At 31.8% G+C, this 14,288-nt stretch overlaps 1 protein-coding gene across 9 annotated transcripts in view; it reads right to left on the bottom strand.

The window, feature by feature from the left end:
* Window positions 1–842: 842 nt before the first annotated feature.
* The window catches only part of SATB1 (SATB homeobox 1), a 111,648-nt gene continuing 98,202 nt past the window's right edge, over window positions 843–14,288 (bottom strand). For 5 of the 9 annotated variants that reach the window (XM_081970858.1, XM_081970860.1, XM_081970859.1 and 2 more), the window contains 3 exons: window positions 9,758–9,961; window positions 9,087–9,182; window positions 843–2,546 (listed from right to left, as the gene is read on the bottom strand). In XM_081970858.1, the coding sequence (XP_081826984.1) occupies window positions 2,046–2,546; window positions 9,087–9,182; window positions 9,758–9,961 (801 nt within the window). In that variant the 3' untranslated portion in view covers window positions 843–2,045. The remainder of the gene's footprint in view (window positions 2,547–9,086; window positions 9,183–9,757; window positions 9,962–14,288) is intronic. The other 4 variants (XM_081970861.1, XM_081970862.1, XM_081970863.1 and 1 more) reach the window with 4 other exon arrangements.

Raw genomic sequence — 14,288 nt, 5'->3', positions numbered from 1 at the left:
TCCACAATCTAATGCTCAAGCATTTGGATTTGCTGGCCATACATCGTAGGAGTTGTAATCCAATGCTACTGGCTAATTGGAAATAAGTTTCAACAAAAGTGGAAACTACTTATCTTTGCATAAAACATTACATAGTCCAAAGCCATAACTTCTTCAAGAATTATTATAGTCATAAACTCAGTAATAATCATGAGCCTTGAAGTATAATTGCTCTAAATTTCCACTTAAATGTTTAAATGAAATTTGCGAAGGCTTAATATGCTTTTACTTTTTTAAAAGCAATATATTCCTTTGTACTCTTTTGCATCATCACATCAGCTCCTACAAGCCTGAACATGTAGTCCACGTGAAATCAATATCCTATAATTTTTTTTATCAACATCATTATTAATGTTATTAAATAAAATTTTACCTAGCAAAGCACTATATATCCTTCCTGTTTTGTTTGTGTCTCCTAATGGTTATCTTAAAATGTGTATATGTTAGTGTAAGAAACAGTGTTATCATAAATTCAAATATTGTAAAACAAAACCAGCTGCATTCATTATAAGTGCATTACTGCCAGTAACTGTAAATATGTTTTTGCCTGATAGCCTTTTGACTCAATAATATCCTGCTATCTTTGTCCGCCAGGCAACCTTTAAAATCAAGTCGAGACAGGTTATGATTTTTACAGTAAAACTAAGTTTCTGAACAGCATCTTTTCAGTTTCATAGTTTGGGATAATTTAAAATCCAGAATATAAGTTGTTGCTAAAGTGATTGAAAATGATATTTCAAGATAATAAACACACTTTTTTTGTGTTGTTTCTGTACACAAATGCACACAAACCCTATCATATCATACCATACAAACAATTTTAATTGTGTAGTTACAGTCAATAACCACTCCTAGTCAGAACATTTCTGCATAAAGAAAATTGTGATACACTTATAAAAACAGCCAGCTGTAACAAAATAACTGGTGTTTTCATAGCAATAAACTCATAAAAAAGAAATACACCTTTATACAGAAAATTTATACAGCTGTAGCTTTAAAATTGATTGTAAACCAAAGGAAGACACATTGCAAACATCAATTATTTTCACATTAATTGCATAAGTTTCTAAGGTGATCTATTAGTTTGATTTACCTAAGCTTATTTGCATGATAGTAAAAATTGCATACAACAATAAGAGTGAAGCTTATAGTATGAATTGCTTGGATAACATAGAGCACTTTTTATAGGCAACTGTGTAAAGCACATTTTTTCTATTTAAAACTTTTAAGACACTTTGTTTTACTGCCCATCAAAATACACTTATAAATAGAAAAAAAACCCAATATGGTAACAATAGAAGCAATATTACATTTAACGGAAACTTCTAAAATTAATTACAACATGATATTTAAAGATCTACAAATAAATAATGGGAAAAACCATGATTCACATTTTGTTTCCAAAAATTTGTATAACAAATGAAAATGAAAAAGATACAGTGATTTCTTACTTTTGAAAAAAAAATCTGAGTTACGGCAGTGCCATATAATACAAGGCATTTGTTGGCATATGTGAACTTTAAACTGCATCTCACAGTCTATAGTTCTTTTGTAACATACAATAGAGCAAGAGTAACTAACTCTTCTTTTATCTTTTACTTAAATAAATGTTAAGCTTTCATAGATCAAGTGTGGAGTGTTAACAATAACTGGGAAAAAATAAAAACAATAAGTCACAAAGTAATGCTTGTCTGAAAGCTCTAGAATAATAATAACAACAATAAGAAGAAAAACAACCCACAGATATCATGCTTATTGGATACATGTTGATGTACCCAGTGAACACAAATTAATATGAAACAATCTTCAATGCTTCATTTCTATCGCTGAAGCAGTTTGTAAAATATCTAGTGCAGTCTGTATTATCCTTAATTTTTTTCAACGTTTGTGCAAGTTTTGGAAGATTCATAGGCCAAACAATGAATAAAGAGGTTGATGACAGTATACAGGATGGATTTTTCTTTTTATTAGTAAGCAGTGATGCTGTTGAATAAATACTATTTTTATTAGTCTTTCAATACAGTGTTACAGTCAGTGTTCCCTTCTACTGATAACTCATCTTCTAATTTAACTGAAAAAAGTGTGTTCGTACTTTTGTCTTGGACACCCTCTTCCAAATCCTTAAGTAACTCATCTTCTTTATATTCTGCCACATCTACTTCTAAGCCTGAGTTATCTTTCAGCTTTCCATGGTGTTTGACGTAGTATCGCTGGTTCTGAAAGAACTTGATAATGGTGTATTTCGGTAGGTCGAGCTGGGCTGACAGAGTTTGGATGGCTTCTTCATCTGGATACAGGCCTACATCTTGAATAAAACTCTGAAGAATGCCCAGAGCTTCTACAGAAATTTTTGTTCGTGGACGATTCTTCTGACGATTTTCATCCTCAGATTCAGCTGGTGATGCTACTGTTGGCTGTCTTGGGGGTAATCTGGGACCTGGGGGTGGAGGCTGCTGCTGCTGCTGTGGCTGCTGCTGGGGTGGCTGTTGCTGGGACTGCTGCTGCTGCTGATAGATAATGAAAGAAAAAGTTAAAGACACAAATTGAGAAATACATTTTTGTTAAAAAATAATAAAAAGATTTGTTTTTACCTATTTTATTTAGAAACAATCATAACACTGTTTGATTTGAAAAATAATGCCTCTGGGCATGCTTAGCCCCTCTGATTTTATCTGTCATCATCTTTCTTTTTCTTGCACAAATTTGTCTTTCCTCATTTATATAGTCTATAATCTAATATTATTAATAAATATTAATTAGTAATACCAATTACTAATATTAATAGTAATATCAATACTATTAATTAATAGCATTAATACCATGCATTACTATTAGAGTAGTATTAATACTATGCTTATTAATATATTGATACTATGTTAATATTAATAAAGCATTAGTCTTTAGAAATAAAGACTACATACAGATAGCAAAGGGATAAAAATGTTAATGCTAATGATGGTGAACATTATCAGTCCTTTTCAATCAATATTTCATACATTGACCACTGCATTATAATCAAAATATCCATGTATGCTACTTACTTTGGCATAAAAAGTTCAGGGTACTTTAAATGTTTGAATATAAAAAAACAGCACTCTCATTCCAGTTGATCAAAGATCAAAGTGTTTGCATATACAGTACAGAAAAGTACTGCGACATCTCACCATTTGTACTGACCCTCATCTAACATGCCCACATAAAATATTTTGTCACGCTAGACATGAATCAGGGAAGATTTGGGTTTAAAAAGGGAAGAGAGTTTGAGAAAAGTATGTAATTCTGGAGATCATGCCTGATTTTTTAATTACGATTATTACCTATTATATATTGCAGTATGTTTGTAGTAGATTAGTAAAGAAATGTGGGTCATCAAGTGACTGGACCCAACTTTATGACCATTTTATTGTGGTTGTTAAGTGAATGACTGCAGTAATTAAGCAAATCATATATATTGTCAATAAGAGAATTACATGGTCATTCTTACAATTAAATAAATCTGGCTTCCCTCATTGACTTTACTTGTTGAAAGCTAGCCGAAAAGGTTGAAAATTGGAATCACTCACTCAGAAGATGCTGTAATTATTATAAATGAAAACTGATTGCCAGGTTAAATCATTATCATATGTTTTGAGGACGCATTGTAAGTCACTTTTTTCAGCATCTCTGTAACTTTGAACCATCATTAAACAAATAATTCTAAATTGAGGACTGCCTATATATTTTCCATTGAAGAAGAAGTATTGCTTGCAAATTAATCTGATTCTAACTAGGAATTCCAGATGACTGGGTGGGGTCACATTATTTTAAAAAAAGAAATGCAGGGATTCTTATCCAACAAAATGCCCTAACGACAAAAAGGCCTTATTCAACAAATGCAATTCAGTGGTAAGAAAAGTAAGGTTTACACTTACTTTTGGCAGAAAAACCAAATGCACAGATACAGAATAGGTGGTACCAGCCTCAGTGCTAACAGTGAGAAGGATCTAGCAGTCCTAGTGGGCAACTCTTAAATATGAACCAGCAACATGTTGCAGTTACCATAAAAGCCAATTTAGTCCTAGGTTGCATCAACAAAGGGATACTATCAAGATCACACGACGTGTTAGAACTACTTTATACTACACTGGGTAAAACCATACTTGGAATATTACATCCAGTTTTGGTTAGTATCATACAAAAAGTTATTGAAAGGAAGAGTGCAGAGAAGAGCAACAAAGGGATAAGGGACTGGAAGCTAATGAATGGTTGCAGAAACTAAGAATGTCTAGTCTAACGAAGAAAAGGACTAGGGATGACAAGATAGCTGTCTTCCACTATTTGAGGGGCTATCACAGAGAAGTGGAAGGGGGCAACCTATTCCCCAATATATCTGAGGCAAGACAAGAAGTAATAGACGGAAGCTTAACAAACAGATTCAATATGAAACTAAAGACAAATTTCCTGTCAGAATGATTAATGGAATGGCTTGCTTCTAAAAGTGCTCTATCACTGGACATTGAACAGCCATTTGTCCACATTAAGAAGTGATTGAACAGCCATTTGTCCAGAATGGTATAGCAGAGGATTGGAATAGAAGACCTCCAAGTCCCTTTCAACTCTGTTATTCTGTAATTCTGAACCTGAGGAACTACAGACCACTTGGTTTGACATCTTTATTGGGGAATGTTCTGTTATCATATCATAACTGATCTTTTAATGCTTTTTTGGGGGGGGGGGGAAGATGCAGTTATTACTAAAAATCAGCATTTGTCAAGAAAAAAATTCCAGATTAATTATATTTCATATTATTGGATATTATCAGAATGCTACATGGTGTATTAACTTAATGAAATGTTTATTAAATGTTTGATATTAAATGTTTGATAAACTGTCATAAAATATTTGACTGATAACCTAGGACTGAATTATATGTGATGTGGACTCACAGTCATCTTGAAAACTATATTGAGAGAGTGTGCATCAATGATGTTCTGTCAAAGTGTTGGATTGGCACTCTTCAGAATTTTTTGTACATTAGACTAGAGAAGCAATATTCAAAATGATCCTTATATGTCAGAGAAATAAGTTGAAAATACAGAATTAAGGCAAATGCAAAGTTCTTCAGTTAAGAAACAAATGTTAAACATAGCGGTGTGGAGGAGATACTTGGCTCAGTTAATGGCAAATGTGAAAAGAATTCTGGAATTTTAATTCTGATCCCAAGCTGTATATGAGTCAGTGATATAAAATAACTGCTAAGAAGCAAATGCTATTTTAGATTTTTTTCAGCAGACGAGTGTTCACATAAAATAAATAAATAAATCCCAATATAAGTAGTTATTGACTTACAACCACTTATTTAGTGATTGTTTGAAGTTACAATAGCACTGAAAATAGTGACTTATGACTGTTTTTCACACTTAGGACATGGTAAACTGATCAAAATTCAGATGCTTGGCAACTGACTCATATTTATCCCAGGGACATGTGATTTTTGTTTTGCAATCTTCTGACAAGCCAAGTCAATTAGTGATTAGTCTTTTATGAGGAGAGAACTGGTTATGTGTAGTTCTTTAAGATAATTGAGGGCATAGTATATCACTTTCTAGGTATCTAAAGGGCATCTAAGGAAGCGATTAGGACTTTCCCAGTTAATGTTCCATTCTACCATTATGATTCTAAAAAGATGTTATGGATATTTCTTTGTATTTGTATAGGCCATGTGCAATCTGGGTTTTTCATAAAATCATAACTCCAGCTCAAAGAGCAAGTGGCAGTTATGGCTAGGAGAGCCTTTGTATTGTGCACCAGTTGCATCTTTTCATGGATCATGAGGCTCTGCACTCAGTCACTCATTCCCTAATCAACTCTTAGTTGAATTACCACAATGTGTTTTACATTAGGCCACCCTTGAAGAATATTTGGAAACTATAGTTAGTACAAAATGCAATGGCACAGATAGTTCTGGAGCCTCCTAAGGTGGCACATGTAACATCGCTTTATACAAGCTGCATTATTTGGCAGCTTGCTTCTGGGGCCAAGGTTTGATTATTACATTTAAAGCTCTTAATGGCATCAGACCAGGTTATCTGAGACATTATCTTGCTCAGTAGAACTGATTTGCCTTACTTGCACTGGCAGAAAGGCCCTTCTTCAGATCTCATCAGCCAAGGCATTTCAAATGATGGAGTCAAGGAGAAGAGCCTTCTCTGCCCTGGCTCCCAGCTTCTGAAACACCTTGACTCCTGAGGCGAGATCTGCCTCCAGTCTTCTGGCTTAAAACCTGGGCGTTCCGATAGGAACATGCTATACTGAGTGATTTTCTAATCTTGATTTTAATGTTTTTATACCTATGCTTTCATTTTATTGTAACTGCCAAGAGTCACTTGTGCTAATGAGTTTTGAGGCATATACATTAAATAAATAAAAAAATATAATTCAAATAAATATTTTAGTATACAGTATGAACCAAATTCTGCATTCATTTTTTGAATTGTTGCAAACTTCAAGTCTGCATCTATATATTTCAACCAACTGTATCAAAAAAATAAAAAAATAAAAAACCCTATATATTTAAGTTGATAAAATAGTCAGTTTATGGTAGTAGTTAAAGTGTCAGGTTAGAAATTGGGAGACTATGAGTTCTAGTCCTGCTTTAGGTATCCTTGGGCCAGTTACTTTTGCTTAGTCTTTAAAAGGAAGCAATGGCCAACCACTTTTGAAAAAAAATCAAGAAAACTGTAGGGACTTGTTCCGGCAATGAGAATTGGACAGGATTGAATAGAGACAAGAAGGTAATGAACAAGAAACACAAAATCTCTATTTTCAGAATTGTTTTACATTTACAAATTGAGCAGCTTCCAAATTGTTCTATAATATAGAATCTATATCAAATTTATAGGGCTGTTGTTTGTTTTGAATCCCTAAGTTGTGAAATCAACCAAATTCTATGATCAGAATACATATGCAATAATTTACTAATTGCATATATTTGAAAAATAAACCAATTTTATTATATGAAAGAGGAATAACTAATTAAAATGGCCTATACTTTAAAATGGTTTAAATAGACAGATTAGACTATGCAAAATTCAATAGCAATACATTTTCTTCTAGAGATGTTCACTTTGAATTTATAAACATTGACAATGGAAGAAGCTGCCAAGTGTCAGAGCATGGTCACTGGGCAGCTTCATTGTCCCTTTGCTTGCATGGAAACTATCATTATTCAAATTATTACTAAGAACCGAAATCAGTATCTGTAAGCTAATTGTTTAATTTGATGTTTAGCACATCTCACAATTGCAGTGCATAGTTTTCAAAAGTAATAGAACTTCATTTCCACCTTGTGTGTTGGATAATTACTATCAACAGAACATACTTGGTTTTATTTTACACTTCAATTGACAAATTGGTCTTGAACCTTTAGCTAGTTAAATTTCTATAATAAGCAGTACATATCACTTTTACCAAGAAGAAAAATATTTTGTTTACTACTAGTCTTATATTGAATAACAATTAAAAATGAGAATATCATCAATAACATCAGAAATAGTCTGTGATTGGGAACAGAATAAAAGGACATTTTAATAAATGAAGTTTTTTAAAAAACAAAAGAACAGTTGCACATGGCATTTATTATTATTTACAATTGTAAGAGTGTGTCTGTGTGAAGAGGTTGATAGTGTCAGCTAGAGTCCAGAAAAACCCAAACAACCTATTCAATTAATAATTTTGACATATCTCATAGGGTTGTAAGGAAAAAAGTCTCTCTCCCTGCATGTGTGTGCATGATTATGTGTGTGTAAAACAACGTTATACTACATAAGAAGCTATTTTGAGAAACAGTGACAAAATCTGGGACATAGATATAATAAAACATAAAATTCTCATATGAAATTAATTATTCTAGAACACTTCTACATTTAGCATGAAGTTAAAAAATTCTTGACTTTGGACATATAACATAACTCTTGACCAGGACATGTGTGGCTGGCCTAATGCTTACGAGTTCCATGTTGCATTATTGCTGACTATTGGTTATACTTTTTGGGGCTAATAAAAACTAAAGTGCCAAAAGTTCCAAATTTTGATGAAAAATTGTACATTAACATATATTTCTATATGTATAAAACATAAAATCTGCTGGGAATAGTTACTGGTTCTATACATTGTGTATATGAACAGCTGTCTTAGCTTATAGGCTAGTACTTGAAGAGAGTCAATACTGGATTTCTTTATGATGCCTTTTGAGTTGGATTAGTTATAATTTTAATTGATTTTTATGTTTTAATTTATATTGCTAAATTGAATGCCTCAAATACGAAGTAGGATATAAAAAATACACAATTAAATAAATACTGTTCCCATCCATGATTACTAGAACTCGTAGTTACTAATTTTAATAGGGATTCATTTTTAAACATTTTAAACAATATGTTTAAAGATTGCATATATTAGTCTCTACAAAAGTCAACAAAATTTTATTATCAGATTGGACAAATCTTGGAAATATATTGCTAGATAATTATTTCTTTTTATTTCTACATGTGGTAAATGTATTGAAATGTGTAATTTCCAGGCATTTGCAGTAACACTTGGTAATAAAATTATTTGTTTACCATCTTTGGCTGAATCACTCATTGCAAGCTATTTCACTTTTACAATTTTGATCAACCACTGTCCAATTGCTTCATTTGTTTTATTTTTTAATATCACAGTTATGCTAACTTCTTAAAAACTCTCTAGTAAGCTTTATAAATAGCTTTTATAATACAATAAATGACTGAAAATCTTCGTGACTAATCCATTACTTGTAGAAAAGGAGAGGGATAAAAGTCCAATCCCACATTTTAAACATTGGACTTTAAAAAGACAATTTATTTATAATTTATATTTAAAACTTGCCCCTTAAATACATTGTCAGGCTGGGTTACAATAAAATTAAGCCTCATCCATTCCTAAAAATGCAATTTACCCTGATTTGTTTATAAATGGAAGGAAACAGCTGGATCAAGTTCTGAAACCTCTCCATATCTCTCCTACACATTAATCTTGTGCCAGCTCACCTGAGGAGCAGCACCCAGCCAAGGTCCAGTGGTCAGCAGGCCAGGTAAGAAAGCGCCTCTATGCTCTCCTTTCCCAAGGGTGGTGGGAGAGGGGCTCTAAAGAAAAAAACAAACAAACATTGACTCATCCTAACTTTCAAACTGAGGGTAAGTAGGATGAGAAAACTGGGCCAAATCTATTCCTATTCTTTGTGCTTAAATGAATCTTTAAACTTATTTGAAAGCCATGACAGCTATAATAACTAAGCATTATGCATTTATGAATTATGACTACCTGTGAGAGACTTGCACCATTAAAAAAAAGGTTATCACTTTTAGCAATCCACCCAATTGCTGGCATAAAAAGTGCTGTAAAAGAAAAATGCTTCACATTATTCTATTAGTGAGCTCACTTTTAAGCATCTTTTACATGTGCCCATTATGTTTTAAGTTTAAAAAGAACTTTGGAAACCAACATGGAAGACCTGCCCATAGAAAGCTTCTAAAATTAATTTTTACAAATGCCTTTGCATTGAGAAAAAAAGTCACATATTTTACTGAACATGAGTGTTTTAATGCATACGAAAACATTTCTATTTTAAAAAACAAGAAGAGATAGAATGGTTTTCTCTTAAGAATAAATTGCTTTGTTTTTTCTTACTCCTAACCTGAATTGGTCAAGGTAAACTAACCTGCATTTGCTCTGCTGGAACATGAATAATATGAGAAGGTCTGTCGCCATGGTGATGAACTGCATTGCTTTCTTGTTCATAAATGGCATCTCGTTCAGGCTGAGGAAGACTGAGGAACCTTCGGATCATTGACAGATTCTCCCACAGAGTTCTATTCTCAGGTGAAGGATCTTCTTTCCAACGCAAGAGTTCGCAGAGCCAGCCCTTAAAACAATGATCAGCAAAACATTAGATAACTTTACCAAAAAATTAGGTGCCAAAAGGCACTTTCCTTGGAAGCAAAGTGAATAAACTAAGAACAAAATGGACATCTTTGCCCAACCTCACTTCTTCTTCTTGAGAATCTTATAGACAGTTTATAGGCAAAATCTCAGTTTATAAAGCCAGCATCATGAACTTTTACCAACTTTGTATACAAATATTTAGATTAAGAATAACTTTGAACTGTTGTTAAGAGAAAGCAGTTGCAGCATATCATCATTTCAAATATACAATAAAAAAGAACATACTATTTGAGTTTGGTCTACTATAGAATCTCTAATGCTGATTTTTATCTAATATATCTATATCTGTATGATAGGGAAAAAACCCATACCCATATGACTTTTTTAAAAAACCACGATATTCTTTAATTCAGAATTAAATAATGTATCCTATATCTAACCCGAGTAGAGACCTAGTTCACATTAATCATATAATACAGAACCTATTTGAAGAAATATTACTGAGCAAAGTATCCTCTTTCTTCTTAAGTGCTCAGAGGGACTCTGCAGACAAATCAAAACTTGTTGATACTTTTCTAGCCAATTCAGACTTCTGGTTTTGAAAAAATATATATTTGCAAATTACACTTATGATTTTAAGCATTATATGAACAAGATCATATTTTGAACCACTCTGCATATATCCATGTAAACTATGTATAAAAGCACCTGCTTTAACCCAGATATGTTCTAGTAGAAAGCAAGCTTGAAAGTATGCCAAAAGATTGTCCCAAGAGAACTCTAGCAAATGCTAATTTGCTTCTAAAATAGATGCACAGATTTTTTTTTCCTTAACGGTTTAGCAATTGCCTACATGCCATCTTAAATTATATCAATAGCATTATTATTTTTTATATTTAAACTGAGCAAACATGACAAAGAACACCAATGTTTAGTTTATCAGTATAAATGCCTCAAGACAAACACAAAAATGATACATAATTATCCATGGCAATTTAGGTTAAAATGCTAGAGTGCTTTAACTGTAGAATAGTTTAAAAATATTGTTAATATTAACTTTCTATTTTTAAATACTACTTATGAAGACCAAGCCTTTAAGACAGTTTATAATGTAATAAAAAATTAAAACACAGAAACAAATCCTGTTTAATCCACATATTAAACTCTAACAACCATTAACAAAATTAATGAAAATTTTGATAGTATAGTTTTTTATTAATAGTATAAAACATTTTAGGATATTTGTAAATTATAGATAAAACACAGTGATAAATTGTATGGGCAACCACTGAAAACACCCAAGGAACTTTCTAATATCATAACTATGGAATATAGTTTTTTAAAATGTAAATAAATATATTAGTTTTAGTGGCAGACTGCCTCGTAGAAATGTTCCATGGAATAGTAGAACAGTGTGCTTTTGTTTTTCTTTTGGATTGATTCCTGTTAATCTTGGATGACAAATATCTAGCACATTATATTATCCTGTGAAAAATATATACATGAAGGGCAGATTTACTTAATTGGTAATAAAAAAAAATAACAAGTGATTCTGCCTCATCTTCAACTTTAGTGGAATAAAATCTTAAAGCAAAGACACATTTGATCAAATAAATAGGTGGAATATATCTATTTATAAAACTCCTTTTTGGTATATTCTTTGCAATTATCAAACCTAATTTCTTAACACAGTCTGCATGAGTCAAAAAGTGAATCCAGAAAAAGAAACCCACAACAAAATCCATCCATTTAGAAAGTATTTTGTTCTTTTTGTCACTTCTATGTTCCGAGTGTTAAAATATCCTTATTAATTGCCTATGTCTGATAAAACATTTCCAGTATTTGGCTATTAACCTTTGCCCTGAAATAATACTTCCAATTCCTTACCGCCTCAAATAGTGTGATAAATTGCACGTTTAAATACAGTCTGATTAGCTTTTCTAAGATGGTCTAGTAATTTTAAAAGATTAAAATCTACTGCTTTTTGTCAAAATATAAACCCAAACTTAAAACACAGAATATTTTTTTTATTGTAAAAAGTAAATTGTCCCTAACTTGCTCATATTTTTAAATAATATTTAAACTTTTAGAAGTGATATTTTTAATGAAGCATATAGATTTTCTGCATCTTAAATCTAAAACAAGGTATTTGTAAAGTTTTCTCCAAATATGCTAACTCCACAATTATTTAGCACATTTATTCTATTACTTCTGAAAAACCAATCCCATTGTTATCCTTGTTGCTAGTGAGATGCTTTTATATAAAAAAATTCTTATCAAGCTGTAATTTGCTTATTTAATTTTTACCTTTTTTATAATAGGATTCAAACTCAACAAACAATACAAGTGAAAATGTAGCTATGTAACTTGTAATATTCGTAAAATTATGAAAAATGCATCGTGCTTCAGATACCTTTCATTGGGAGTACGCTCATCTGGGTAAAATCAAAACTGAAAGGTATGGCCTACACAACTGGAATTATGCTAGAAGTGAATGCATTAGTATTTAGAATGGTTAGTTTAATCCAAAATGATGGCTGAAATGTATGTGGGGGGATTTTCTCCATAAAAATTACGTATTCATTAAAAACCCTACTATATTGGTATATAAAAACACATATGGAAGACTGCCCTTAGGACTTGAATGTACTTGGAAAAAATACATCCTAAAACAACAGTAGGAACACCCTTCGCTGATGTGCAGCAACTCTGCCAGGCAGCATTGCACTGCATATAAAGAAGGAGCAAAGCAAAGCAAAATATAAACATTAGTCACATGTAAATATGTAGATGAACTTTCAGGATGTTACTACTTTTCAAACTGACAAAGTTTAATTTGACACCTTCTGTTCTAAAGCCTTTGTTTCTATTCAAAATCACTTCTTTAGCTGCTATCAATCACTACACTCTCTCCCTATTACTTAAGATACTGGCATGGGGCCTGGAATAAGCTGAAAATGCCATGCAGATGAATTCTGAGATAATGTGTTCAAACCTGTTATATACAACACAAATCCTGTAAAGTTATGTATTGTAAACCTACATTTATTGAGAAGTCAAGTTTAAAATCCATCTGCTACAAAGGAAAAACTGCTATGCACGTTTATAGTAGCTGAGTGACATATGTAAGTCTTGCCACAGTTAGCAAAAAATGAAAGGGAGGCAACTATAGTAAGTCCCCTCCTCCTTAAGAATGTTATTAAAGAAACATAAAATTTTAAAACAGAAAATCAATTGCGAAATTCAGTGGAAATTATATCAGATGTTTTTTAAAAATTAAAACTAAAACAATGTTATTTGTAACCTTTCATATTTTGTTATTGTAACAGCCATAAATTTCTGATTTCAAAATTTTTTGGTAAATTATTTTACTGATTCAAAAGAACCCCTTCAAAATGTGATTTATAAATTAGTAAGAATAAATAATGCTGTCCAAATAAACATGAATAAAGCTTTTGTTTTTAATTTTTATTGTAATAGAATTCTTCATAGAATATAACCCCTAATCCACTGAAACCAGGGATAAAGATATTTGGACAGACAAGACAGGGAGCTAGATCTTCAAGCTAATCATGGCTGCAATGGGATATCATTATCCCTATGCACTTTCTAGTAAAATTAATCCTTAATACTTTAGACCGCAAATACTTTCATTACATATGCTTAAAATGTTTAGCAACAAAGGATATCAAACATAGTATTGCGCTTTTGATTAGGGAACCAGTCCTATTTTAATTTTTTTTAATGATGTAATAAGATTTCTCCATTAAATTCAAAAGACTAACTCATGCTTCCTAATCTTAATATTATGGGAAGTTTTTTTCTTTTCTAAAATTATATGCAAATACATTTTGTTGTATCTGTAGTGTAACGTATCACAAAAACACAGAGTATTAAAATAAATCACTCTAAATATGCATGATATTTGATACAAATATTTTCATGAAAAGCATGAATTACATTTCATATGTAGTATGAACAGGGTTTAAGTACATAATCCATTAAGCAGTAGTTCTGAGTAAAAAGGAATTCAGTCTTGTAGGCTAAACTGCAATACACATTTTGAATGAGCTCATTGTCAACAACAACTAACTGTAAAGCTGGCAATTTATCATTCAGCAAATAATTTTCTAGTTTCATAAAGAATCAGTAAGTGTTCCTTATGCTAATGAAGACTGTTTTTAATCTGCCCACAAACATGCTAATAGAGGGTAATTTTTCCCATTTAGAAAACTGATGACACTCAAACATAATTTTATACCAGTGTTCTGGATAAAATGGACTTCCAAAAGAATTAGTCACCTAAT

Source organism: Natrix helvetica, assembly GCF_964273705.1.
Source record: "Natrix helvetica genome assembly, chromosome: Z".
NCBI classification, from domain to species: Eukaryota; Metazoa; Chordata; class Lepidosauria; order Squamata; family Natricidae; genus Natrix; species Natrix helvetica.
The sequence above is the reverse complement of the archived record's forward strand: the minus strand, read 5'-3'. Positions and strand labels throughout refer to the sequence as shown.